The sequence below is a fragment of the Danio rerio genome, chromosome 13 (assembly GCF_052040795.2).
Source record: "Danio rerio strain M-AB ecotype USA chromosome 13, GRCz13ab, whole genome shotgun sequence".
Lineage (NCBI taxonomy): Eukaryota > Metazoa > Chordata > Actinopteri > Cypriniformes > Danionidae > Danio > Danio rerio.
The window spans coordinates 10,735,871-10,763,562 of NC_141033.1; the positions used below are offsets into that span (position 1 = coordinate 10,735,871).

The 27,692-nt window shown below is 37.2% G+C and overlaps 1 protein-coding gene across 6 annotated transcripts in view; it reads left to right on the forward strand.

Annotated features, from left to right (window-relative positions):
- The window catches only part of prepl (prolyl endopeptidase like), a 28,203-nt gene extending 1,827 nt beyond the window's left edge, over nucleotides 1-26,376 (forward strand). Inside the window, 13 exon segments of one of the 6 annotated variants that reach the window (NM_001145616.1) lie at nucleotides 237-353; nucleotides 440-506; nucleotides 583-795; nucleotides 887-1,013; nucleotides 4,612-4,828; nucleotides 4,919-5,110; nucleotides 5,693-5,899; nucleotides 5,995-6,170; nucleotides 9,249-9,465; nucleotides 9,545-9,691; nucleotides 10,092-10,218; nucleotides 21,143-21,225; nucleotides 25,944-26,047. In NM_001145616.1, the coding sequence (NP_001139088.1) occupies nucleotides 237-353; nucleotides 440-506; nucleotides 583-795; nucleotides 887-1,013; nucleotides 4,612-4,828; nucleotides 4,919-5,110; nucleotides 5,693-5,899; nucleotides 5,995-6,170; nucleotides 9,249-9,465; nucleotides 9,545-9,691; nucleotides 10,092-10,218; nucleotides 21,143-21,225; nucleotides 25,944-26,024 (1,971 nt within the window). In that variant the 3' untranslated portion in view covers nucleotides 26,025-26,047. 6 annotated transcript variants of the gene reach the window in all.
- Nucleotides 26,377-27,692: the final 1,316 nt, after the last annotated feature.

Sequence of the window (27,692 nt, forward strand, 5' to 3'; positions counted from 1 at the left end):
TAAACTTTTATAGGTGTTTGCTATAAATCATTGTAAAAATTTATGATTGATTTTATTTTAATTAAAAATGGCACATTCTAATGTGCAGAGCAAATGTCTTCTTTTAAATTATTAAAACAGCATGCATAATAAATAACCCAAATCAGTTAAAAGCAGCTTTTAATGTAGTTTAGCATGTCATACTTCATGTTAACTTCTTGAAAGTGTTCCTAATGTAACTCTACTTGTTCATTTAGGGACCCACAGAGCTCTCTAAAGCCCAACTTCAGAAATTCAAAAGCCAAGAGCAGCGTTTTAAAAGAAGATTGCATTCAGTTCACAGAAAGTTTGCAGACGTACCAGAAAACTCAGAGGTAAACAACTAAAATAGATAAAAAATATGTATAATAAACAATAATAACAAGAAGCCGAGTCATCAATCCTTCAATGTCATCTCAAGTTTCAGGGGCAGCATCATGTTTACCTTGAAGATGGCAAAAGGATCTACAGATCGACACTTGGACATGGTAAAATATAGTAAACTATTTCAGGAATTACATTTAATTTGGTTCGAATTATGAATAAGTCAATATCTGCATACAGGCAAGCAGGAGATGGTGGAGGTGTTCAATGCAGACTGGGGAGAAGGTGGATATGGATCCATTCAGAGGGTCCGACTCTCTCCCACAGAGACCATGTTGGCCGCCACTGTCAAGAAAGACCACCATGAGAAGACCAGATGCATGTTAATCTGTTTGAATGGTGTCAGTTGTAATCAAAGAGTCATGCTGGTCCTAGACAATGTGCTCAGTTTTGGTAATATTAACAATACTTGAATATCAATTAAAACTTTTAGAGGTTTGAATGATTGAAATCTTGAGTTTTTAAACTTAAATGTTCTCTGCAGAGTGGGCCACTGATGATGTCCTCTTCTACAGCACACAGGAGAGTCTTCGTTCCCTGCATGTTTTCCGTCTTCATCTCATTGATTCTGCTGTCCAAACCACACTTGTTTATGAGGAAAAAGATCCAAAGTAAGACCATTGTGTCCTGGTGTGATAAAATTCCATTTGTAGTTCGTTTTGCAAGTTTGAAACAGCTTTCTATTGACATAGCAAGTTGGAACTGTCCATCATTTAAAACAGGGGTCACCAATCTCGGTCCTGGAGGGCCGGTGTCCCTCCAGAGTTTAGCTCCAACTTGCCTCAACACACCTGCCTGGATGTTTCAAGTATACCTAGTAAGACCTTGATTAGCTTGCTCAGGTGTGTTTGAGTAGGGTTGGAGCGAAAATCTGCAGGACACCGGCCCTCCAGGAACAAGTTTGGTGATCCCTGATTTAAAAGGTAGATAGAACAAAAATTAACTTTGTCTTGAGTAATTCGAGTCTTTAATGATTTTCACCTACCTATTTTACTTTTTTCTTTAGCAAAATATTAAAGTCTAACTACAATTGTGGTCCCTAAAATGCCCTCATGTCGTTCCAACCCCTCGAGCCCTTCATTCATCTTCAGAACACATATTAAGATATTTATTTTTGGTATTGTAATGATTGCGATGACAACACAGGTTAGATCCAATTGAAGTTTATATTAGATTGGTCAGGCAGGCAAGGCTCAAAAAAGAATAGATGGTAGCATGCAGATAATTTATTAGAGTGGTCGTTATAACAAGCGTATGGTTAAGGCAGGTGGCAAAACAAACAAAAACACAATAAAGACAGTGTCAAAACAAAGCTATATTAAAGGCTAATTTAAACTTCTGTGTCAAGTGATTGCCGTGACCCACGTCACCCACCTTGCACATAGTCATGCATTTATTCCTCGGCATACTGTTTGTGTTGCTCTTCTGAAATGCTAGCTGGCAGTAGGTTTTTATGTTCCTCTGTGTCGAGTTTCTTTGTGAGCGTTTTGTTTGTTTCTGAACGCTACAAGTAGCTAAAAGTCGCTTATTTAAAGGTGGGAACCGATGGACATGCAACAACTTTAATTATGAGGTAAACACAAACCAAAAGTTTCTATCTGGAGCTCCTTCACAGGACTTGAGACTTGGCCACGCTCGTCATCGCTACCAAACCGACCCATCACAAAGCTTGTGCTATGCTTCGTTGCGACAGGTAGTTACATTTTTTGAGAGGTACACGTCAGCCATAGTGAGGGCTATGCGACTGTGTGCATACTGCGCCGGACATGTGTGTTCACTTGACGCAGATGTGTACATCAGCCTTAAATAGGAAAATGCTTGGTAATGCTCACTACAAGAAAACTAGTCTCAGTACTGGATATCATATAGTCCCTGTAATCATATATATAGTCCCAGAAATCAGTAATGACGAGCTTCAATGATGTGCAAGTGCAATCTGGTGTGTGAGTGTAATGCAAAATGGGATATGTAGTTCAGCTGAATGACAGGGAGTGTTCTCCAGCAGAACTGCTGGTGATCAAAACTGCTGGTGATCATAACAGGTTCAAGTCTAGTAATGCAAAGCTTTAAAACATTTTTGTGCACTAAACAATTAATTTTTTCCCTCAATCTATATATTTTATATCTTTGGATTTCATCTAAAATAACTTTATTTGTGCTCCAATGATGAATGAATGTCTCAGGGTATTGAAATTACATGAGGATGAGTAATTAATAGAGTGAATTTCATTAGGGGTAAAAATCCTTTTATGACATAAAAAAATGTGTACGAGCAAATCAGAATTTATAATGAGTACTTTTACATGGACACCAGTAATCTGATTTTAAGATTAAGAGACTACCTTGCAAACAGTAATTTTTTAATAATTTAATCCGACTAAAGTCATAATAGAACTTAACAGAAATTGAATTAAGACGTGGAGTATGCCAATTTCAGCATTATTGAAGTGCACTACAGACATGTTAACATTTTGGGCTCTATTTTGATGGTCCATGCGCAGAGTGCAAAACGCAGGGCGCAAAACGCTTTCAGGGCATGTCAGAACGCGTTTTTGCTAATTTAAGGATGGGAAAACCTGCTTTGCGTCATGGCGCATTGTCTAAAAGGGTTGAGTTTATTTTCTTAATGAGTTATAGGTGTGTTTTGAGAATAAACCAATCAGAGTCTCATCTCCCATTCCCTTTAAGAGCCAGCTGCGTCGCGCCAAGAGCGCATTCGCTATTTACAGGACGCAAAGTAAGTCTAAGTGGAAAAAATGAGCATTTCACTAGCAAACAGTTAACGGTTAACAGTTTTTTAACAGAAAACTGTTAAACAGAGCATCTACTGCGTGAGAATGAGAGATAATAGATCTACTTTCACTTTCGCTCTTGGATAGGGAAACCTTTACGCACAGACATCAATTAGTCTATAAATAATTTATTTAGTTTATTAAGCGCAAATATTCGTTTCAAAACTATTTCTAAATTCAGTTCTAATTTCCAGCAAACGGATAAATGAACAATAATAACAAAATGAGCTCAAAAACCATATCCTAAAACACATGCTGTGCCCCATATGGTCTAAAACCTGGCAGGTGGGCAAATCTAAGCTTGTTTTTAATAAAACAAATATAAATATGGATATAATAAATAATACTGCTAATAATAATAACATTATACAAAAGCAAATTGTTATAAATGAACTGAAAAAGCCTCCCGAGATGAAGAAGACATAAAAGCAGTGATTTTTCATATTTATGTAGGCTAGAAAATAATATGTTTTGTAATATTTTAATCCTTTATATTTATATCCTATATCTATTCTTATTATATACTATATATATCCTTAACATTTAAATTTTTTCATATGTAAAGATATTTGCCTATTGCTCTCTTGTGCGTATTAAGCAGTGCGTAAGCAAGGCGCAACTCTGCGCCGGAGTTTAGACCAGGTTAGTTTTGGTCTAATGAAAAATCTATTATAGTTTCTCAAAATAGCAACGCGCCAGCAGTTCGCCTCAAAACGCCTCCCTCTTTTAGACCAGAATGCCTAGGGGCACACAAATGAGCGCTAATGCATAAAACGACTCTTGCGCCAAGCTGAAACTACCAAAAGACTATTGCGCCGCGCCTTGCGCCACACTGCGCCGGGTGTATGATAGGGCCCTAACTATTACCGTTAACACCAAACTATTACCGTCGTGTAGGATTTTTGCTGCATTTTGGGACAGAATAGTCTATACACACACTGTTTGACACTATTCTCTGCACCTACCAAGTCAATGAAGGACCACAAACACCTGCATTGCAGAGTGCAGAGGTTTTTTCCCATACGGTGTGCGGTATCAGCAGACTCTTAATACTTGCATCCAATATCTCGTTTGTCATGTGGGGCATGCATGAAATGTTCCTGAATGAAAATAAAAGTGCCAAACTTAAAGTCAACAAATTAAAAATGAAACACCCGAAATTACACGAAACTGCAGAGGAAATGTGGATGGTGTGGGGATGCAATGACTTTAATTGAATTATGGGCTATAACATGTAAAACGGGATCATGAAAGGAATATTCAATAAGTGACTCATGTACACACCTTAATCATATCAATGTCTTATTTAGATTAAGGCAAATAACTCGATTACTGATGTCCATGTAAAAGTACTCACTGTTGGCATCTCATGTCATGACACATTGTCGGTCTTATGAAGCTTCTGCTCCGTCCTCAGGTTCTTTGTGGAGGTCAGTCGTTCTAGAGACCAGAGGCTGGTGACCATAAACTGCAGTAGTAAAACCAGTTCTGAAGTCTGGTTTGTTGACAGCAAGTCTCCATTTTCGTTCCCCTCACTTACCCAGTCCCGTCAACCTGGTCTGCTTTACCATGTGGAGCACTCGGACAACAGCTTCTTCATCCTTGCCAACACTGGACCAGACCAGGAGTATCAGGTATCACCAATACCAAAAAACCTAAGCAGTTATATTCACAACTAAATTAATAATTAGTTTTTTGTTTGTGTATTTTTTTTTAATCTCAAGCTGCTTAGGGCATCTTTAGCCTCCCCATCTATGCCACACTGGGTGCCTGCGTTCAGTGCTGTTCCAGGAACAGTCATCAAAGATTTTGAGCTGCTTCAGGATCACTGCGTGTTCACGGTGAAGGATTCACACTGTCGACTTCAGATCCAGACTCTTACCACAAAAGAGCCCTATCAGTTAAACACTCTACAGGTGTGAAGAACTACACATCCACATGGAAAAAATAGAGTGTTTGTTTTATGATGATGAACCATAGGGATCAAGAAGGATGTTTTTTAGATTAGTTTTACTGGATAGATAAAATTTTATTTGATACATTTCTTCATATTTACTTAGAAAGCAGCTTAAAGTCTTTGCTCTAAACCCTGCTGACGTATGTGTACACTATCATTCACAGGTTTGGGCTTAATATGGTTAATTTTTTTCCAAGCAAGAAATCAATTATTTTATTCAGCAAGACAGCATTACATTAATGAAAAGTGACCGTAAAGACCTTTACAGTGTTTTTTTCTGTCATTATAAGTAATATATCATTTTTATAGAGGTCATTTTAAACGTTATTAAATTTAAATATTACTTATAATTACATTTTTATATTTAGTAATTAATGAGTATTTAAATAATAATTTTTCATTATTGGGTGAACTAACCCTATATAAGTGTTGGGTGAGATCTCAGAACTCATGATAAGGTTTAGCCTGATCCATTACAATGGTAAAAACTAGTTTATGCAGCATTTTCAACTTTCTAAAAGCAGTGTTTCTTTTCTCTCAGCTCCCTCAATGGGCCTGTGATTTATCACCGCAGCGTGTTGGGACAGTAGACAGAGGGTCAATTAGTTTCCTCCTTTCCTCCCCTGTTCATCCACCCGTACGCTACCTTTATTCCTCCAAAGGACAAAAACTCTCCATAACAGAGGACAGCATCAAGCACATCTCAATTCCTGAGTATAACACAACGCGCCTGCAGGCCACCAGTCACGTATGATGCTTTTTCAGTCTTAAAAGGCAGTGGTACAGAAAGCATCCACTAGTAATTTTCAAAAAGCCATAACATTCATATGTTTGTGCTTTTAGGATGGTACAATGGTGCCTTTGACTCTGTTCCACATGCCTGCGTTATCTGAGCTGCGTAAGGCTCCTTTATTGTTGCATGTGTATGGAGCTTATGGTGTTGACCTCAATATGACCTTCAGTCCTGAGAAGAGAATGATGCTGGAGGATGGCTGGACTCTGGCTTACTGCCATGTCAGGTACTGAATTACAGCTCTCATATTCCTTTAATAGAAAAACTGTGATTTAAATGGCTTTAAACGTGGTTGGTTGTTGGTGCCAGTCTGAGTATGTCAAAAACTGAGGATATACTGGGATTTTGATGCACGATTATATCTAGGGTTGACAAGAGTTTTGTCCGAAAAAGAGAAAATATCCTGTGGATAAAAAAGCGAATGGCCAGACTAGTTTGAGCTGATAAAAAAGCAACTGTACCTCCAATACCAATTTGTTATAATCTGCGGAAAAGTGTCTCTGAACAGACACCCAGCAACAAATCCAACCTTGAAGCAGGTGAGATACAGCAGCTGAAGAAAAGCACATCAGAACAGCAAACTTAGGCTACAATTCACACAGATTCACTAAAAATGACCAAGAGAACACTGGAGAGACAAAACAAAACTAGCCCAATGGCCAATCAATATCGTTCATTCATTCATTCATTCATTTAGTTTTTGGCTTAGTCCCTTATTTATAAGGGGTCACCACAGTGTGATGAACCACCAACCATACCAGCATATGATTTACACAGCAGATGTCCATCCAGTACTGGGAAACACCCATACACTCTCTCATTCACACACACACTCATACATTATGGCCAGTTCAGTTCATCCAATTCAATTATATTGCATGTCTTTGGCTTGTGGGGGAAGCCGGAGCACCCGGAGGAAATCCACACAAACACGGTGAGTACATGCAAACTCTATGCAGAAATGGCAACTGGTCGCCCTGGGACTTAAACCAATGACTTTCTTGCTGTGAGGTGACAGGGCTAACCAATGAGCTACCTTGCTCCCCAATCAAATTCAATGGTCAATAATATAAAGCAAGTCACTGAATGTTCTTAAATGTTTTTCATACTCTGTTATACACTGTTTCTTCTTTGAAAATTACTTAGTAATTATAAATATTCTGTTATCATAAAAAGTCATCATGCCTCAAAGAAACAAAGCACAGCTGACAAGGTGTCTCTTATGTAACTGCCATGAGTCGTTCACTTAAATGCAGAACAACTCCGCTAGAAGTAAACCCCAGATTTGTGACTTGTGTTGAACAGTTTATATCTTTTGTATAATATCAAATTATTATAATAAAATATATCAACAAAATAAATGTAACAAAAATGTAACCGTGGCTAGGTCTGAAACAATAGCAATTTTATATTTTGCACTAAAATATATTGCGGTAAATTATATTATTGTCATTTTAAGACTATGCCACTCATTATACTATGCCAGAATGACAATATAATATCTTCACAATGCAAGTACACTCTTCTAAAGAACACATAATACTTTATTTTTAAGAATATTTCATTTAATTTGTCATTTTAATAATTTAATAAATAGGCATTGCACACAGAATGTGAAAACGCATATCGTAAATAAATAAGAATATATGTTAACCAAGAAGTGCAAAATAAAGAGGCTGCTATATCTGCTACCAGATCTATTTCAGTTGCCAGTCACCTACATGAAAATATATAGTAATTTACTATAAGTACTATAGTTTTTTTTTAACCATACTGACACTAGCTATGTTTCCATTCACCTATTTCTATGCGCATTTTGGATATGTGCAAAAAAAAAATGGTTGATGGAAACGCCAAGATGCGCGTACATTTTAAAAATGCTCAAACAAAACATATTTTAGTGTCAACATTTTCTTTAGTGTTGTTGTATTATTAATGATGTCCAGACTCAAGAGCGTCTATGCTCCGCTTCCCACGCCTTCAAACGCCACCGCACATTCACTGTGTCAAGATTGCCTTCTGAGGCGTAAGTCATTTATCAAATGAAGAAACCTTCTTCTACCGCAGCAAATTTGCGTTTTTACAGTTGCTTTACTGTTACTGTTGTTTACTGGCACTAGATAATCAGGAAGTGACAATTTTGTTTGCTTACTGGATGGAAACTCTGCTTTATTCGCACATCTTTTATGCGATAATCCAGTTTAGTGCATGAAGTTAATTTGCATTTTTGGATGCAAACATAGCTACTGACTACTCCAATACAGATGTTGCACAGTCGGCTAAAGTGTTGCTAGAATTGTTTTTTTATGTATGGGCGATATACATTGCATCACCAAAAATGATTGAGGTCATGTACATGTGCTGTGAGATTAGTAGATACATTGACTATTGTGACAGGCCTAGCGGTGGCAGTGGTTAAAAAGGTTAATAGGGTATATGCCGAGCTAGTGCAGTTCCCATGCTGATACACTTCCGGTGACCTGTTATTGTAAACTTTTTTCCATTCTATACGGTTCCTTATACAGCATCGATGTTGTAATGTCATTAAAATACATTCAGTTAAATAAACTTTAGCATTTATTTGGTTGCTCAAGCGTAAAACAAGACAAAAAGCTCCATTGAATATACTGGGGTAAAATAAATGCTCATATTATAAAGATATGGCGGGGGAAATGTAATTTAATGCAGTGCTTCTTGTACAATCTGACACCCACTTTAAATCGGATATCACTCAGCTAGTGGAGATCGCTCATTTTTAAAGAAAACAGACCTTAAACGCACCGGATTTTGCATTGGCATTCAATTAGCCGGAAGCGCTTAACCCAGGTTACTGGCAAATTAAAAGTCCTATTAGCATGCTTCGGCATATACCCCATTCGCTCAAAATGATATTACAAATGACTCACACTCTTTTCATTCCAATCTCTCGAGACCTTCGTTCACACAAATTAAGATATTTTAGATGAAGTTGGAGAGCTCCCTCATCCTCCATAGACAGAAATAGTCCCAAGATGTTTAAAAAGGAACCAAAAATATCGTTAAAAGATTCCATGTGACTTTAGTGGCTCAAACGTAATCAAACTAACTCTTCTTAAATGTATTAATTTGCATTTTATTTTATTCTTTTTTTTAGTTGTACTCTTTAATGTAAAGTCTTACTCTGCTCAATGTAAATTACTATAAAAGTTTTAGTAACTTCAATCAGTCATGTTTTTGTGAACTTGTACCCTTCAATGCACTCCACAAAAACATGATATCTTAAAGTATCATAATAAAACCTAAATATCTGAATCTGTTTTTTAAGGGGTGGAGGTGAGCGAGGTCTCTCCTGGCATCGAGCAGGTTCTGTCCTGCAAAAGCAGAGAGGAGTGGAAGATCTTGCTGCTTGCATTCAGACTCTTCATCTTTTAGGAGTGTCTGGTCCTGATCTGACCGCCCTCACAGCTCGCAGTGCTGGAGCTATCCTAGCGGGGGCACTGTGCAACCAGAACCCACAGCTTATCAGAGCTTTAATTCTACAGGTAGATATATAATGCATAATTGAGTACTTCATGTGTGAGCAGCAGTCCTTCTATTTCATGTATTGGTCACTTTTGACAGGCCCCTTTTCTGGATGTTCTCGGCACAATGCAAGACACTTCCCTGCCGCTAACTTTAGAGGAGAAAGGGGAGTGGGGAGACCCTCTTATAAGGGAACACAGAGATAACATTGCCTCTTACTGTCCTTGCCACAACATTCAACCTCAGGTAAATCACTCAGATGTTGCATACAGTACTGATAAAAAGTCAGTTTTTTTTTTTTAAAGTATTTATTTTGAAAAAATATTTAAACCATGAATTGTTTCTGAAGCATGTTAGATAGATTTCTAAAGGATCGTGTGACACTGGCTGTACTGTTCGGTACTGGCTGCTTAAAATTAAGCATTCCATCACAGAAATAAATGATATTTTCAAATATGTTTAAATAGAAAAGATCTGTTTTAAATATTACTATTATTTCACAATATTTTCAGCATTTTGTATAAAATAAATGCAGAGTGTAGAAGACATCTTTTTTTGTGGCCCAAAATAGTTTTGACTAGTAGGGTAGTGTTTTTTTTTTTTATTCAGGGAGCAGTTCAGAATTGTTTCTTATTTTTTTGCACAGCTTTACCCATCCATGCTGATCACTGCATACTCAGAGGACCACAGAGTTCCTGTATCTGGAGTCATAAAGTTTGTGGAAAGACTAAAGAAGGCAATCCAAATGTGTACCACTCAGGTTGACATTAACGGTGAGTGTATAAATGCTCCATTAAGAGTTTTTAATCAACTTTACACTTCAGATTCTCCTAGAACACAAAATAGAGCAATCTGTCCATGGTAGGAAGTATTCGTGGACACAAAGTGGACAATTACAAATCAATGTAGCGGACAACACTGAATGGCATTTTGCTTTTAAAGAGCCCCTATAATGATTTGAAAATAACTGTTATTTTAAATCGTTTTCTAAAACAAGTCTCTCTTAAGAAAGACAATAAATGCTACCTTGACTTCATCATGTATTGGGTAAACTAGAATAGGATAACATGCTTTAATGTTTCCAGTCTGTCTGAAACTAAAAAGTCAAGAATGTTTTGATCCAACTGTCCCTGTGCATTGTGATTGGTCAAACACCTCAATGGTGTTGGAAATGTTGCCATTGGTTTTGAGCCTTTAACATGGCTAACATGAATTAGCATGTTTTAGAATGTCTCGAAACATGGCTGACTTGTTTTTTTTTTTTTACTTTAACACATAGCTAACATGAATAAGCATGTTTGTAACATTTTCTAAATGTAGCTACCTGTTTTTTATCACAGCTAACATGATTTAGCATGCTTTAAAATGTGGCTAACTAGAAACTTTCATTTTAACACTTAGCCAACTTTCAAAATATGGTTATTTTTTTTCCTTTATTTCAACCCATATCTCACATGAATTAGTATGTTTTTAGCATTATCACAATGTGGCTAAGCACAGTGGTGCCGTGGGTAGCACATTCATGGCTAACATCTTTAATTTTAACACATTTCTAATATGAATTAGCATGTTTTTAGCATTTTCTAAATCTGTTTTTTAACACAGCTAAAATGTTTCCTTTATTTTAACTTAGCTCACGAACTAGCATCTTTTTATCATTTTTAAAACATGGCTAATGTCTTTAATTTTAATTATTAGCTAACATGAATTAGCATGTTTCAAAATGTGGCTAAATTGAAACTTTCGTTTGAACACATAGTCATGTTTCAAAACATGGCTAACTTGTTTCTTTTATTTTAACAGATTGCTCTCATGAATTAGCATGTTTTTAGCATTTTCAAAATTGGCTAACATCTTTTACTTTAACACATAGGTCACATATATTAACATGTATTAGCATGTTCAAAACATGGCTAACATGTTTAATTTTAATACATAGCTAGCATGAATTAGCATGTTTTTAGCATTTTCTAAATGTGACTACCTGTTTTTTAGCACAGCTAACATAAATTATCATGTTTTAAAATGTGGCTAACTTGAAACTTTCATTTCAACAAACTTGTTTCCTTTAATACATAGCTCATATGAATTAACATGTTTTAGCATGTTCAAAACGTGGCTAACATCTTTAATTTTAATTCATAGCTAACATGAATTAGCATGTTTTTAACATCTCTTAAATGTGACGACCTGTTTTTAACACAGCTAACATGAATTAACTTGTTTCAAAACTTGAAACTTTCATTTTAACAAATAGCCTTGTTTTAAAACATGGCTAACTTGTTTCCTTTAATTTAACACATAGCTTACATAAATTAGCATGTTCAAAACGTGGCTAACATTGTTAAGTATAACACATAAATTAGCACTTCTTAGCATTTTCAAAACGTAGCTAACATCTTTCGTTTTAACACGTATCTAACATGAATTAGCATGTTTTAGTATTTTCTAAATTTGGTTACCTTTTTTAACACAGCTAACATGAATTAGCACATTTTAACATTAATTAACATGTTACTTCAATGTTAGCATTAATTAGTACTTAATAGGGTTTTTCACACTTAAAACGGTTAACCCTGGGTCATCCTAAACCCTGTATAAACAGAATCATGGGTAATCTGTAATTAAGTTTTGCACTGCACATACTGTACCTGGCATTAAGGAATAATCCTGTAGTTATCAACAGACATTAACACTGTATATTCCTTATATACAGTGCATATTTGTGGTGTCACTCATTGGACGAACAACATGCAATATAATATAATATAATATAATATAATATAATATAATATAATATAATATAATATAATATAATATAATATAGGGGCGAAGCAGTGGCGCAGTAGGTAGTGCTGTTACCTCACAGCAAGAAGGTCGCTGGTCGCTGGTTGAAGCCTCGGCTCAGTTGGTGTTTCTGTGTGGAGTTTGCATGATCTCCCTCCCTTCTCGTGGGTTTCCTCCGGGTGCTCCGGTTTCCCCTACAGTCCAAAAACATGCGGTACAGGTGAATTGGGCAGGCTAAATTGTCCGTAGTGTATGAGTGTGTGTGTGAATGTGTGTGTGGATGTTTCCCAGAGATGGGTTGCGGCTGGAAGGGCATCCGCTGTTTAAAAACTTGCTGGATAAGTTGGCGGTTCATTCTGCTGTGGCGACCCCGGATTAATAAAGGGACTAAGCCGACAAGAAAATGAATGAATGCATAATATAATATAATATAATATAATATAATATAATATAATATAATATAATATAATATAATATAATACAATGTAATATAATATAATACAATACAATACAATACAATATAATATAATATAAAATAATATAATATAATACAATACAATACAATACAATACAATAAAATACAATATAATATAATATAATATAATACAATACAATACAATACAATACAATACAATATAATATAATATAATAATTATGGCAGTTGTCAGTTACATAAAATATCGCCACATAGGTCTTAAGCTAATGTTCACAAGATGCACAAAGGCAAGAAATCAAAGACAAAATGTACAAATGAATGAAAACAAGGAGCAAAGTAAGTCATCTTAGCATCTCCTGATCACTCCAGCTTACACTCTTTACATATTTTAATATTTACTTACATTTCTCTCATTATAAATCAGTAGGTTAGCTTGAAAAAATTATTCAATAATCCTAATAAATTTATTTATCACCAAGCAGACAGAAAACATGAAGCGTAATAGATCAATAAACATCAAACTATTCATAATTAATATCAGAAATGAATTGTTGACCATCCGTGTATTTGATGAGGAGCGTTTTACAACATTACAGCTGTAATATGAAAAGCTCCTCCTGATTCACCAAGTGAAGTATAATGGAAATGAACTTGGAGGTCAGTGGCTGTAATCCCAGCTCTCAAACAAACCCGCAGGCTCAAGAGAAGCACTTACACTCTCTCTTTCTTTCTCTCTCCTTCCTCTGGAGAGAAGAGCACTGATCTGGAAACAGGTGATGTGCAGCGATTCCTCTCCATATCAGGCCGAGGTCACCTTGTGCTGGAGCCGCTCCGTGAGATATCCGCCGTCAGCACGTCTTAAAGCAGCCTCCATCTGTCTGCCATTAATTACCTTTATTATATTAAATTCACCAACACCACACACGCTCACACACACACTCGAAAAGCAAAAAAACAAGGAAAGTTCCTCTAATCTCTCCCGTTCCTCTCCAGCAGATAAAACGCTGATCACACACGCTGGCAGCTCAGACGATTAACATGTTTATGAGATAGCCTATCAGGCGAGGAGATAAGAAACAATACACTGGGCAGTGCCAAGGTCAGGAGGAGGCTTGTGAAACACCGGCGGCCGCTCTGCAGATAACAGGCAGATGACAGAGTTTGAAGGATTAGGCGTGTGATTTTTATTTTTTTTTTACACTCAGCTTCACTTCAGAGAGATCTCATCACCGTAGGGAAGCAAGGCAGCCAAGTCCACCTCCGCAGCAGCCTCTCATCGGCCACTCTGTTTCAAGAGCGCTCACTTTAAAGTGCTGCTGCTGATGCTGATGGATGTGATGTGATGCTCAGGTGTTGTGATGGAGAGCCAGTGTAACGGATTAGGCTTGGATGTTGTCCGCGTAGGCTTTCTTGTTCAGTGGGTTTTGCCTTGTGATAAACTTGAGCTAGTATACTCATGTTTTATTTATCTAGCTACTGTACCGTTTTTGGCTTATGTACGTTGAAAGGTGCTCCGTTTTCTGTATTAATAAATCGTTTTTGCTCAAACGACACTAAATTAAAGATTTGTGATGACCAAACTGAAATAAATAGGGAAATTGAAACTAAAAGACACAAAAAATATTAATAATAATGTAAAGCTAAATTAAAATATAAAAAAAATGTAAATTTCAAACCTCATAAAGGCTCATCCAAAATGTTATTTAAAAAATGTAAAATTTATTAAAGTACATTACCTGACAGAAGTCTTGTCGCCCGATTCAAGTTTTAGGAACAACAAATAATAACTTGACTTCCAGTTATCATACCTTCCAATATGAAAGGTAAAGGCCTCTAAATTATATTATCTAAATAAAATACGATCATGCATTGATTTTTAATTATTTAATTAGGACAGTAAGGTCTGACTTTGCTAAGACAAAAGTCTTGTCATTGCAGAAATAATGTACAGTATAGGATATAAAGTCATGATGCATTGGGAAAAGAATTCATATTGTGTATGACTCCTATGAGCCTGGAGGACTGCATCCATACATCTCTGCAATGACTCAAATAACTTTTTAATAAAGTCACCTGGAATGGCAAAGAAAGCGTTCTTGCAGGACTCCCAGAGTTCATCAAGATTCTTTGTATTCATCTTCAATGCCTCCTCCTTCATCTTACCCCAGACATGCTCAATAATGTTCATGTCTGGTGACTGGGCTGGACAAACCTGGAGAACCTTGACCTTGTTTGCTTTCAGGAACTTTGATGTAATGGCTGAAGTATGAGAAGTAGCGCTATCCTGCTTTCACACCAGTTGCGTCTGCAGCGCGCAGCTCTTCGGCAGCTGAGGCAGAGATCAACCTATCTCTGTCTATTCTATCTAGTTACCCATGTCTCTCTATATACAAATACACGTTTTAAACTTTTCATCTGCACCAAGGCCCCTCCTATGCTGTTTCTTTAACCTTCAAATGTTTATTTTACAAATTTTATAGATCAAATAGTACTGTATGCTTCTCAAGCTATATGAGAAGTGTCCACAGTCTCAGAAGACAATCGCCTGTGATATCATGTCATTTGTTTTTTGATTGTCAGGTTGCTGTAGACCTAGTTATAATAATATCTATACAATATAGTTATAATGATATTTATACATGATCAAACTAGTGTTGCTTTCTCCGCTTCAGTGATGTCCAGCGGCAGAATTACAGCTCGTTAATTCATGCTCGTGCAGAGGATGAGACGGACAAAAGTAATTAATGCATGCCATTCTTTTACTTATTTTCGTGTTGTCAGATTCACAGTGCAAACAGCTCCCGGTAGGAATAACTCGAGTGAACATAAAACAAAGCCGATTAAAACTTTCTTCCTCTGCTCAGCTGCACAGAACACAGCGAGCTCACATAATCCAGCATGCGTGTCGAACTACACTACCCAAAATACACTTCGCTATGGACTACAAATCCCGTAAATATTCTATTTTCCCTGTCCTACAACACTAGTGTGCAATTTTAGCAAAACTGATACTAAAATTGTTTTACATTTGGTTTTGTAGTTCGGGCCTAAATAAATGTTTGTTGCCGTTTTTAATCGTTTAAGTTCATTTGATTGACTATAAATAAACCATTTGACATTATTAACGCATTTATTGGGTAAAATTGCTACTTTTTACTGTCATTCAATGTGTTTTGGTCATTATCAATGCACTGTCACTTTAATTGAGCGTGAGCAGTGCGTCAAAAATAGACCCAGCGCCGAAACTGTCGCTGCACTGCTGCTTCGACGACGCTCACGCCTCGCTCTGACTGCTGCGCATGAAAGCTCTAATCTGTTAACATGGACGCCGAAAACACACGCGCTGTAAATGTAACCCTAAACCATGAAATTTTCTTTACCAAACTTGACTGATTCTGTGAGAATCTTGAGTCCATGTGGGTTCCAACAGGTGATTCATCGGAAAGATCTACCTTCTGCCACTTTTCCAAATGATCAACTAGAAAATTATTATTTGTTGCTCTTACCGCTGGAATTGCAGACAAGACTTTTGTCAGGTAGTGTATTTAAAGTGATAGTTTACCCAAATTGAAAATTGAAGAGTAATTAAATAGTGATTAACCTTTGTCAGTTTCTTTATTCTGTTGAACACTAAAGAAGATATTTTGAAGAAAGCTGGATATGTGTAAAAATTAACATCCATAACAGGAAAAACAAAAACTATGCACTCTAAAAAGTGATTAGTTACTTTACTTACTTTAAAAAGTGAGTAAACCTGTTGACTTAAGTTTTAAAATAGACCCTTTTCACTGTTATGACACATTTAACGGTCATCAGCATCTTAAATCCTGAAGAGCTTTTAATATTTAGATATTTTTTTAAACGTAAGTATGTAAGTTTATGTGTATTAATTATGCATTAAATCATTTTTGCATTAAATTACAAAAAACAAATTACCGCTTGTATGAGGTGTTTGAAATGCTGTCTATTGTTAGGACAATAAATGTGATGTTATTCTTATCTCTGACTGCCGTCATCAGTCTTTTTTTTTTTCTAAAAGTTTTGGTAACTTTGTTATTTTATTACTTTAACAAATAGGATTGTAAAAAAAGTTATTTGTAATCCTCCCCCATTCATTGCGCTTTAAGTTTACCCAACTATGCTGACCTCTGCTCCTAGAAACCCAGGAAAAGGCTCCATTATGCACATACTGTAGTTTGTTTACTTAATAATTATAAGGTAAAGCATTTACTCCCTTTTTTTAAAGTAAAGTCAACTAATCGCTTTTGACAGTGTGGAAGTCAATGGTTACAGGTTTCCAACATTCTTCAACATATCTTCTTTTTTGTATAACAGAAGAAAGAAACTTGGTTGGAAACAAGTAAAAAGGTAAAAAGTAAATGATGACACTTAATTATTGGACGAACTATCATTTTAAATGACATTTTTAGAAGAAATATACATGGAAATGCAGAGAAAATAATAATGATAAAAATAATAAATTACACACAATAACAAAACGTGCTAATCCAGTCAGAGTGAATGATAAAAAAAGGAAATCAATGATGCTTAAATGGCAAATACTTGAAGGCTTCATAGATTTTAAATAATTGCCTTATTATTTTGATTAAATACTTTGCCAAGCATATTCAGTCACATGATTAATTAACTATTACTTTGTTAACTGATTCCAACTAAGTCATAATTGCTATATTTTCAGATAACACTGTGACATTTTTTTTTTTTTTTTTTTTGGGACTGTTTACATTCTCAAATTCAAAACAGTGCATATCTGTGGTAACACAATCAACACCTGCTATTATGGTGCTTTTTTTTTTTTTTTTTTTGTCTAGGTACAAATGGATGATGCTAAATAAAGCTGTAAACCAAGTGTTTTAAGCTTGTCTACTTTTTAACCATTTCCACAGGTAGCCTTAAACACTGATCTAAGTGCTTACATGGTCGAATGTTTTTAAACAGACACAAAAACACAAGAGTGGTCTCAAGAGATGGGTTTGTACGCATGTTAATGCAGGGTGTAAACTAGCCAGAAAGCACGTTTTATGTGTGTTTTTACCTAATTAATTTTTTAGCTAATCATGGATATATTGTCTAAAAAGAGACAAAATTTGGGCTGTCAGTAAAAACCTAATAGACATCTATCAACTGTCCAAAAATAGACTAGTTATCAAACAGACAGGAATGAAGAATTACAAATGTGAAGTCTGTCTAATGTCCATTATTATAACTAGACCCTTTCTCGACTATTCAAGAGTTCACACTTAAATATTGCTTGATAATGTTAACAGGTTTGACATGCTGTCTCAGGAGACAACCAAGAGCTTAATACGCTTATTTCACGTGGCAGCTATTTTAAAGAACTAAAGCGAGGCTGCGGTGGGAAGAAACCCGGAATTATAGGACCAGCACTGTAAACATTGCAGTAACATGCTAAGAACTACAAACCTCCATCTGTAAAAAATTAATATGCAGAAATGGTGTAAACATCACTTTAATATAATTCAGTAAGTTTAATCTAAACCAGTGGTTCTCAAACTGTGGTACGTGTACCCCTAGTGGTACGCAGGTTTACTTCTAGTGGTACTCAGAGGAATCACTGAGTAATGAAAGAGAAAATGAATACAATTTGAATAATTTGATGCGTTGGATAACATCGATGTGATCAGCAGAGTCTGTCCTTTAAAACCTTATGATCAAAGCACTGTGCTTAAAATGTTTACTTAAGTACATCGCATCCATCAGCTGCTAAAAATCAATTCAATTGGCGCATAATTAGAGAAAGAGGTGCGTGGCACTTGCAGAGCAGATACACGCTAGAGCAGTAGTCCCCAATTCTCGGACTACAGAGCATATCGCACCATTTCCATGCGCAAGTTCATTATTTATAATGAAGGCGTAAGCAGTATGACGCCCTTGCGTATTCCAGGCGTACTCAGTTGAAAACATCAAAATATTTCAGAATGCCGCACCAAAGGTCACGTGACAAGAACAGACCAATCAGCTTCATATTTTGTATGGCATATTATTTCGGTGGACTAGTTATCTCAGACAAACACAGAACACCCAAACACTGCAGTGCTTTTTCATTTAATCCATGAGTAAAACTCATGTCAGAGTGCAGCAATGTTTTGTCAGCCTGACATCCTAATAATTTACATTAAAGTACTGCAGTTTTCCTTTTCCTTTTTAAGAACAGGGGTGTTTTTAATTAACTTTTCATTCATTCATTTTCTTGTCGGCTTAGTCCCTTTATTAATAAGTGGTCACCACAGCGGAATGAACTGCTAACTTATCCAGCACGTTTTTACGCAGTGGATGCCCTTCCAGCCGCAACCCATCTCTGGGAAACATCCACACACACTCATTCACACATGCACTCATACACTACGGACAATTTAGCCTACCCAATTAACCTGTACCGCATGTCTTTGGACTGTGGGGGAAACCGGAGCACCCGGAGGAAACCCACGAGAAGGCAGGGAGAACATGCAAACTCCACACAGAAACACCAACTGAGCCGAGGCTCTAAACAGCGATCTTCTTGCTTTGAGGCGACAGAACTACCTACTACGCCACTGCGTCGCCACTAATTAACTTTTAAAAGAGCAAATTTAATTTAAATGTTAACGTTTTTTTCTTTTAACCTGCAAGTGCAGTTAATGTTCATACTATTTATAATGTTTAAAGTGGCTGATGATTATATATATTCTTAAAAATAGGAAATGTTGAACTTTACAGTGCTGTAGATGCTTAATTAGGCCGACTCCGCTACTATAATTCAATACTGGTCATTATGGTGGTACTTGTTGGGGCAGTTTTTATCTGAGGTGGTACTTGGTGAAAAAAGTTTAAGAACCACTGATCTAAACAATTAAAAGCAATTTAGCATCAAACAACATCACAGTCTCTGTATGAGTGACGTTAATACACTTAAGTGTCCTCCTAGGCTTCAGTTCATGGCACCAGTTAAACACCGTGGGGAGGACGCTTTCCTGTTTCAGCCTATGTAACCCAGTGAGCGATAAAACATTGCAGTCCTCTGTAGCACACCCTCGTGTTGTCCCCGTAATGAAGTTTTAATACGGTCTATTTCCCACCAACATTAAAGCGCCGCTGAACACGGATGACTCGACTGATCTTCACGGCTGCTTCGCACTCCAGTCTCTGTGTATCTGTGTTTGCACTCAGTTTACCGCTCTTCACCCAGTGCAAATACAGATACACGGAGACTGGAGCGCGAAGCAGCCGTGAATATCAGTCGAGCAGATCGCTCGTATGTGTTTGTGTTCGGTAAACTGCAAAGGGTGAACTGATGAACTTCTCAGCCAATCACTAGCATTTCTGTAGAGCACATGAACACAATGGCAAATCAGCGCTGTTTTAAGAAAGCCATCAACAGTGCCTTAAATGTTAGTGGGAAATGGACAGTTTTTTCTTTTAATTCAGAAATTCATGTGACAAGTCTAATATAGTGAAAGAATCAGTTCATTAACTCGAGTTTGATAAATAGCATCTAAAACGTGTGTTTGGGAAAGATAACGTTAGCTAATTAGTGCCATTTTCCTTAACTTAGCTGAAAATTAGGTCTGAAATCCCTTTTTATTTTCACCATTCATTAAAAATGGACCTTCAGGTCACTCGCAAGGCGGTGAAATGATACATTTGTGTCACTTTATCTTCACTGATGAGATATATAGCCAAGTACACAACGTTCCTATGTAACTCCCAACGATACTTCCGGGTTTCTTCGCACCGAAGCCTCGATTTCACTTTAAAATGGCAGGCAACGTTAAATCAGTCTATTGAGTCCAAGTCTGGTCATTGAGCATGTAGGGGTTCCGAGATCAGATTTGTTCAGCATATTTTTGGATTGTCAGGGGCAGCTCTAGAAGAATAGATCACCAACCACACCAGCGCATATCCACGTGGTGAAAGCTCATTACTAAAGTACTCATATACGGTTCCTATTGGTTTATTTAAATCACTTATGTCGCATTTCCTTGGACTGTGGGAGGAAACAAGAGCAACCCACACAAGAGAACATGTAACTCTGCACAGAAATGCCAACTGGCCCAGCCCGGACTCAAACCAGCGACCTTCTGGCTGTGAGGTGACAGTGCTACCCACTGAGCCACCATGTCGCCCAATCCTGGATTAATCAAGAAAATAGGAGGGAGACGAGGAGGATGGGCGTGGATTCTTCAAAAAACATATATTAAATTTTCATTGACAGCCTAAATTTAGTCTTGTTTTAACCAAGATGTCTTTTATACATCTATAAGACGTATATTTAACACAAAATTGCTTGGTGGAAAAGCCCAAAATAATCTGCCAAGTGTCAATTTGTAGCTCTCAGAAGTTGAAGTTGTGAGTTCTGTGTGAATGCTGAGAAACGCTGTATGAATTGTGGCAGATGTAACTTTATGAAGTCATGGATGATTAATTGACACCTTGTGTCCTGTTAGGGTTACCAGCACGTGTCCCATCGGTCATTCTGGACATCCAGCCAGGAGCTGATCACTTCGGCCCTGAGGATTTTCATCTGTCCTTGAATGAGGTACATAACACACATAAACAGTCTTATTTATCACACACATTGCCAAACTGTTATGTCACTTAGTGCAGTGCTTGTGCTATATAACATAACATTGGAGCAGACTAGGTATTATAAAGCTGTGTATTAATCAGTAAGGCTATACTTATATGATTTATATCAAATGAGGTTTATGATCAAATGAGTGTATTTATAGCATTATAAACATACTTTACCTGCATCAGAAGCTTTTCTCTAGGTTGTACGTCATTAACTTGTATTTTATTGTTGTTATTGAGACCAACACGTATGGTGTTTACAAATTTCAGAGTTATCAGTTGATTGCCACTTTATTGGGTTTAACAGTTCAATTGCTCGTCAATGCAAATATTTTATCAGTCAATCACATGACAAAATGTGGAAGGGATCCAAAAGGATCTGCTTAAGTTCAAATTGAGCATCAGAACAAGCAGCACCCAAAAAGGAAAATGTATCCACCCTAAAGTTGTTTTAAACCTTTATGAGTTCCTTTTTCCTCTTGAAAACAAAATAAGATAATTTGAAAAATGTTGGAAACCAGTAACCGTTCATTACCTTATTAGGAAAAACAAATAGTTTGGAAGTCTGTAGACTCTTATCACATTACCAGTTTTTTTTAAATATTTTAATTAGTAAAAAATAACAAAAGTAAACCCCACAATAGTGTTTTTTATGACTTTCAAATAGAGAATAGAATAGTGTCTTAGGGCCCTATCATACACCAGGTGCAATGCGGTGCAAGGAGCAACCCAATCGTTGTTTGCTAGTCTCAGATTGGCGCAAGTCGTTTTGTGCCACGCTGTTTAAATATCAAATGCATTTGCACTCGTATGTGCGCCCATAGGCGTTCTGATCTAAAAAAAAGAGGCGTATTGAGGTGCATTGCTGGCGCGTTGCTATTTTGAGGAACTAAAGACTGCACAATAGACCAGCTGAGAGGAGGTCTAAAGTCCAGCACAGAGCGCATTATTTGTGTGCCTCGCTTTCACATTGCTTAATTCACACAGGAGGTACAGCAATACACAAATATCTTTATATATTTAAAAAAAAATGAAAGGATTAAAATATTACAAAAAATATTATTTTTAGTCTACATAAATATAAAAAAACATTTATTCAATTTATTCATAACAATTTGCTTTTGTATAATGTTATTATTATTAGCAGTATTATTTATTATATGCATATTTATATTTGTTTTATTAAAAACAAGCTTAGATTTGTCCACCTGCCAGGTTTTAGACCATATGGGGCATAGCATTTGTATTGAGATATAACTCAGTGTTTTGAGCACACTTTGTTATTGTTGTTTATTTATTTATTTGCTGGAAATTAGAACTGAATTTAGAGATTGTTTTGAAACAAATCTTTGCGCTTAACAAACTAAATAAGTAAAGTTTAATTTTAAACTAATTTCGAGAGGAGCATGTGCTCATGATTGACCCATCTGGTCAACATTAGCTAATCATGATCCTCCAATCAAAGGATCCCAAATCAATATATAAATATATATATATATATACATATATCCTCATTTCCTCTCTACAACTATCTTCGTCTGGAAGAAACCCCCCTCCTCCCCTTCTTCCATCTTTATGCAGAATGGACGGCATGGTGGCCCAGTGACTAGCACTTTTGCCTCACAGCAAGAATACCAATGGCGTTGGGTCTTCACTGGGCCATCTGGTATTTCTGTGCGGAGTTTGCATGTTCTCCCCGTGTCCGCATGGGTTTCCCCCGGGTTCCCCGGTTGCCTCCCACCATCCAAATGTGCTCTATATTATAGATAAAATAAGCCTAAATATTTTTTCTAATGTCTTACTGTCAGGAAATTCGCCTTGGCCTCAGCAGCGGGGGAGTTTGAGATCGACCTGTGCTTAATCTCCCCTCGCCCTGCGAAAGGAGGGAGCCCTGGGCTCGAAGATCCCTTAAACTCAGGGCTCTCCCGGGACAGCATGCCAAACAAGCTATGCATAAATCGTGAGCTAAGTGTGAACTCTTGAATTATGTATTGGTTAATGGATGTCTGTGCGCAAAACACGTTTCGCTATCCACAAAAGAGAGTGAACGTGAAAGTAGAGTCTCATTCTCGCGCTGCAGATGCTCTGTTTTCTCGCTAGTGAAGCTCTCAGTTTTTTCGCTTAAAAAGTCCACCATGTAAATAGCAAATGCGATATGATGCGACGCAACTGACTCTTGAAGGGAATGGGAGATGAGACTCTGATTGGTCTTTTCTCAAAACACACCTATAACTCATTAAGAGAATAAGCTCAACCCTGTTATACCATGCGCCATGGCACAAAGCGGATTTTTCCGTCCTTAAAATAGCAAAAATGGATTCGGACACATCCTTAATGCTTTTGTGCCCTGCGCATAATAATGGCTGCTGGAAGAGTAAACAATGTCAAATTTATTGTCCCACCTATAGACATGGAATTAGAAATACCTTGCATAAAAGTTTACTACTTTTTTTCTGATGTAAAGATAATATAATTCAAACTAGTTTAGCTGTATAAATGTATTTACTTAAATAAAAAAAATATAAATGTTAAAACTTTAATATGACAAGAGTCCAAGGTTCCCGTTTCCAACATAAAAAAAAAAAAAAGTCAAATAAGAAAGTAAAAAGGTGAGTTAATGATGACGGAATCACTCTAAAAATAAAACAAAGCACTTTAGAGCTGATGCTATTGTCATCATGAAGGAATGGAGTGCATGATTCCTAAACCACCGTGATAAACGAGTCCCTGCATTGATCCTGTGGGCCAGCTTGACCTCCCGCCGGAGCCCTACTCACACCTGAAGCTTCTCCACGATGGACGTCCAGCTTCTCCAGCCCCTAGACTGCAGCTCCACACTGAAAGTTTGGCCGGACGAAGAATGGTCGGGTCCAACAGAGCCTGGGGCCTCATGTACGAAGACTTGCGTGGAATTCTTACTAAAACATTGCGTACGCACAAAGCTGTAAATGTGTGTACGCAGAAAAAAAATTCAGATGTATGAAACACTGCGTACGCCGAATCTCACGCATATTCTTTTGTACATCCGAATGAACGTGAAACTGAGCGCAACATGCACGAGCGCAAAACCCCTCCCTGCCTCCTCCCCGTATGAATATGCTAATGACTATGCTAATGGAAAAACCCAACGACAAAGCAATGGCAAAAGCAAGCAAAAAGAGAAACTTTGAACAGAATGTGAATTGGAGGTGCTACTTTCGGAGGTAGACCGGAGAAAAGCGGTGTTATTTGCAAGTTTTTCCTCCGGAATTAACAACAAAAGAAAAAAAATAGAGTGGGAGAGTTTAGCTGATGCGGTTAACACAGTTGGGTCTGAACATTGCACTGAGTGCATTAAAAAAATAAATAGTCTGGTTTATATCTGTAAAATGTTGCAGCACTATTAACAGTCTCAGTGGCGCGTTCGTAAGACGCATGTTAACATGTTTTGACACGTTCGAGCATGAACTCGGCTCGAATCCAGCGTCTGATGAATTCTTTCTTCTTTTTTTTCCCCGCTACATATCAGATTTTGCCAACTATTTATCACAAGAAAGACAAGTAGGAATCATCAATAAGTTTGTGCATCATATTTTATTTGCACATTTATTGAATGGAAATGTTTCTGATTCATGCATGCAAATTCATCTTCAGATAGTGTCTTTATAGCAATGTGCGTGAGGTAGATCTCTCAGATTACATTGGGAAAACAGGCGACTGCTGCAAATTGTGCTTTAATGTTTAGCTGCTCAACTGTATGGTATGGAAACCTTATTTACCTGCTAGATGAACCCGTCTCATACAGCTGCCATTGCAATGCTCAGACACTTTGTAGAGAGGAATTTAACACAACCGCCTCTAGGAGTCGCCAATGGAAATAAAACAGACACGCACAAAAAATGTGCGTACGCCTGCCAAAAAGCTGCCGTGAAGCTGCGCACATTCCCACGTTTAGTTCATTGTTAGTAAATCCAAACGTGAGCGATTCTGAGCGTGAAACCTGGCGTACGCAAAGTTTTTGTGCGTACGCAACGTTGATACATGAGGCCCCTGGTGTCTCTTGAGGTTTTTCCCTTCACTTTGTCAAGTGGTGAAGTTTTTTTTCCTCGTCACTGTCACCACTGGCTTGGTTGGATCAGGACTTGTGGAGCTGTGCTTTGGCGGATTTGCTCTTCAGTGTTCGAATTTTCAGCAGTGAAATTTAAACCATACTGAACTGAACTAAACTAAACTGAACTTTAAAACTGGACTTTACTAGACCTTCTATGTGAATAGGCTGACACAATCTAAATTGTAAAAATCGCTATATTGTGAGTGTGGTGGCTCATGGTGGCTCAGTGGTTAGCACTGTTGCCTCACAGCAAGAAGGTTCGAGTCCCGGCTGGGTCAGTTGTCATTTCTGTGTAGAGTTTGCATGTTTTTCCCATGTTGGCGTGGGTTTCCCCCACAGTCCGAAGACATGCGATGTGTATGAATGAATGAATGAGTGTGGGTGGATGTTTCTCAGTACCGGGTTGCAAATGAAAGGGCATCCGCTGCATAAAACATATGCAGGAGTAGTTGGCAGTTCATTCCGCTGTGGCATGACCCCTTATGAATAAAGTGACTATGCCAAATAAGAATGAATGAATGAATGAATGTGTATATTAGAAGTGATTTCATATTTTAATAACGTGCAGTTTTTTTTTTTGTTTTCTCTTCCAGAGTGCCCGACAGTTAGCCTTCCTTTACACAGAACTTGGGCTGTCACTGGACCAGCAAAGAACTCGACGGAGAAGAAAATAAAAGTCTAATAAGCTGACTAGCGAGTATACCAAATATTGCTAGACTCAATTGTGTGAGGGGGAAAAGCCTGATATATCTGGTCATTTGAGGAAAAACAAGTGTGCACAGCTAGTGTTTTTTCCCATACGGATAAACTTCCCGTGAATGGTTAATGTGACTTTTTCAGTTTTATACGGACCTTTTACAGCAAAATGGTTATCATTAATTTATTTGTTTAAGCGTAAAACGAGATGAAAAGCCTTTTACTCGCACGTGCCTGTTAGAAGTAGCAGGCTAGCGCAGAAACTCAATTGAAAATACTAGAGTAAAATAAATCAGTAAAATAATGTAAAAATGTCATTTAATGCAGTGCTTCTTGTACATTCTGAGACCAACTCTATATCATATATAGATCAGGCAATGGAGATCGTTGATTTTTTTTTTAAAAACAGAGCTTAAACGCGCTGGTTTTGTAACTGCATACAGTTCACCAGAAGCGCTTGACCCAGGTTAATGGCAAATTAAAAGTCTTTCTGCATACTTCTGCTCAGGGCTTTACATTAACACCTGCCAAATGCAGGTCGATTTTGGCGGTGGCAGGTAAGACAGGCACTCCAACTAGCCACTTTGGCTGGTTAAAAAATAATTTTGCCAGATAATAATTCTTAAAAGCAGGGTTCGACAATAAGGATGGTTCAAAAAGTATGCACAGGCAGTCTTCGAATTGAGAAGCAACATGACTGACAAAAATAATTGCGTTCGCAACTTAGCAGGTGAATACGGAAAAAGAGGATAATCACTCGCGCTCACAGCTGACGTGATGCACGTTGCTCGCGACTGTTTATAACGCGTGCACGCTCCCGTTTCCTTTTGTGAAGCAACTGTGTCTAGAAACAACTGATGTGATCGGTTCTCATTCAAACAGACTAGACAAAAAGGAATGAGCATGCACCCACAGTCTTGCTGCTTTCAAGATTACCTGAGTTGACATTGTAAGCAGCACCAGTTGCTTTTGCTTTAACCATCTCTGAACAGATTATTTATGGGTCTAACATTAACCGTGTATGTGATCATCATCACACAGTATGTTTTACCTGCTTTCTTTTTCATTAATATGGTTAATTATAATGTTTTTACAATAACATTGCTTTAATTAGAGATTAATTCCCCATTTATGTGTAGTTAACTGGTGATCTTGGACCTTTAGCCAGGACTGATTACTGTGCATATGTTTTGTTAAATTATAAAGTATAGTATTGAGCTATATTTTGCTTGTTTTGACACATTTAAAATTTGTGGCTAAGAAATAATTAACTGTTTATGCATGGTGTGGTCAGTCAGAGATAAATTGGGTAAATCCTTCATTTTGGGCTCTGAAAATTGTAATACTATGAAACACGACACACAAAAAGTGAAATGAATGAGGAGGCATGTGGAGATAACGCAAACTCTAAATCAAATAATTTACGAATGTTAGAGTCATATTTATATTCCCAACAATAAAATTGTGGCTTGTGAAAATGGCAAGTGGCTAGTAATGTTGGAAAACTACTAGCCACATTGGCTGGTGATCAAAAAGGTTAATGTCAAGCCCTGCTTCTGCTTATACTCTATTGCAAATATTTTTGAACACAAAGTTTTTTACACGGAATACAAATGATATGACACAAGAAAAGAGAATAGATAATC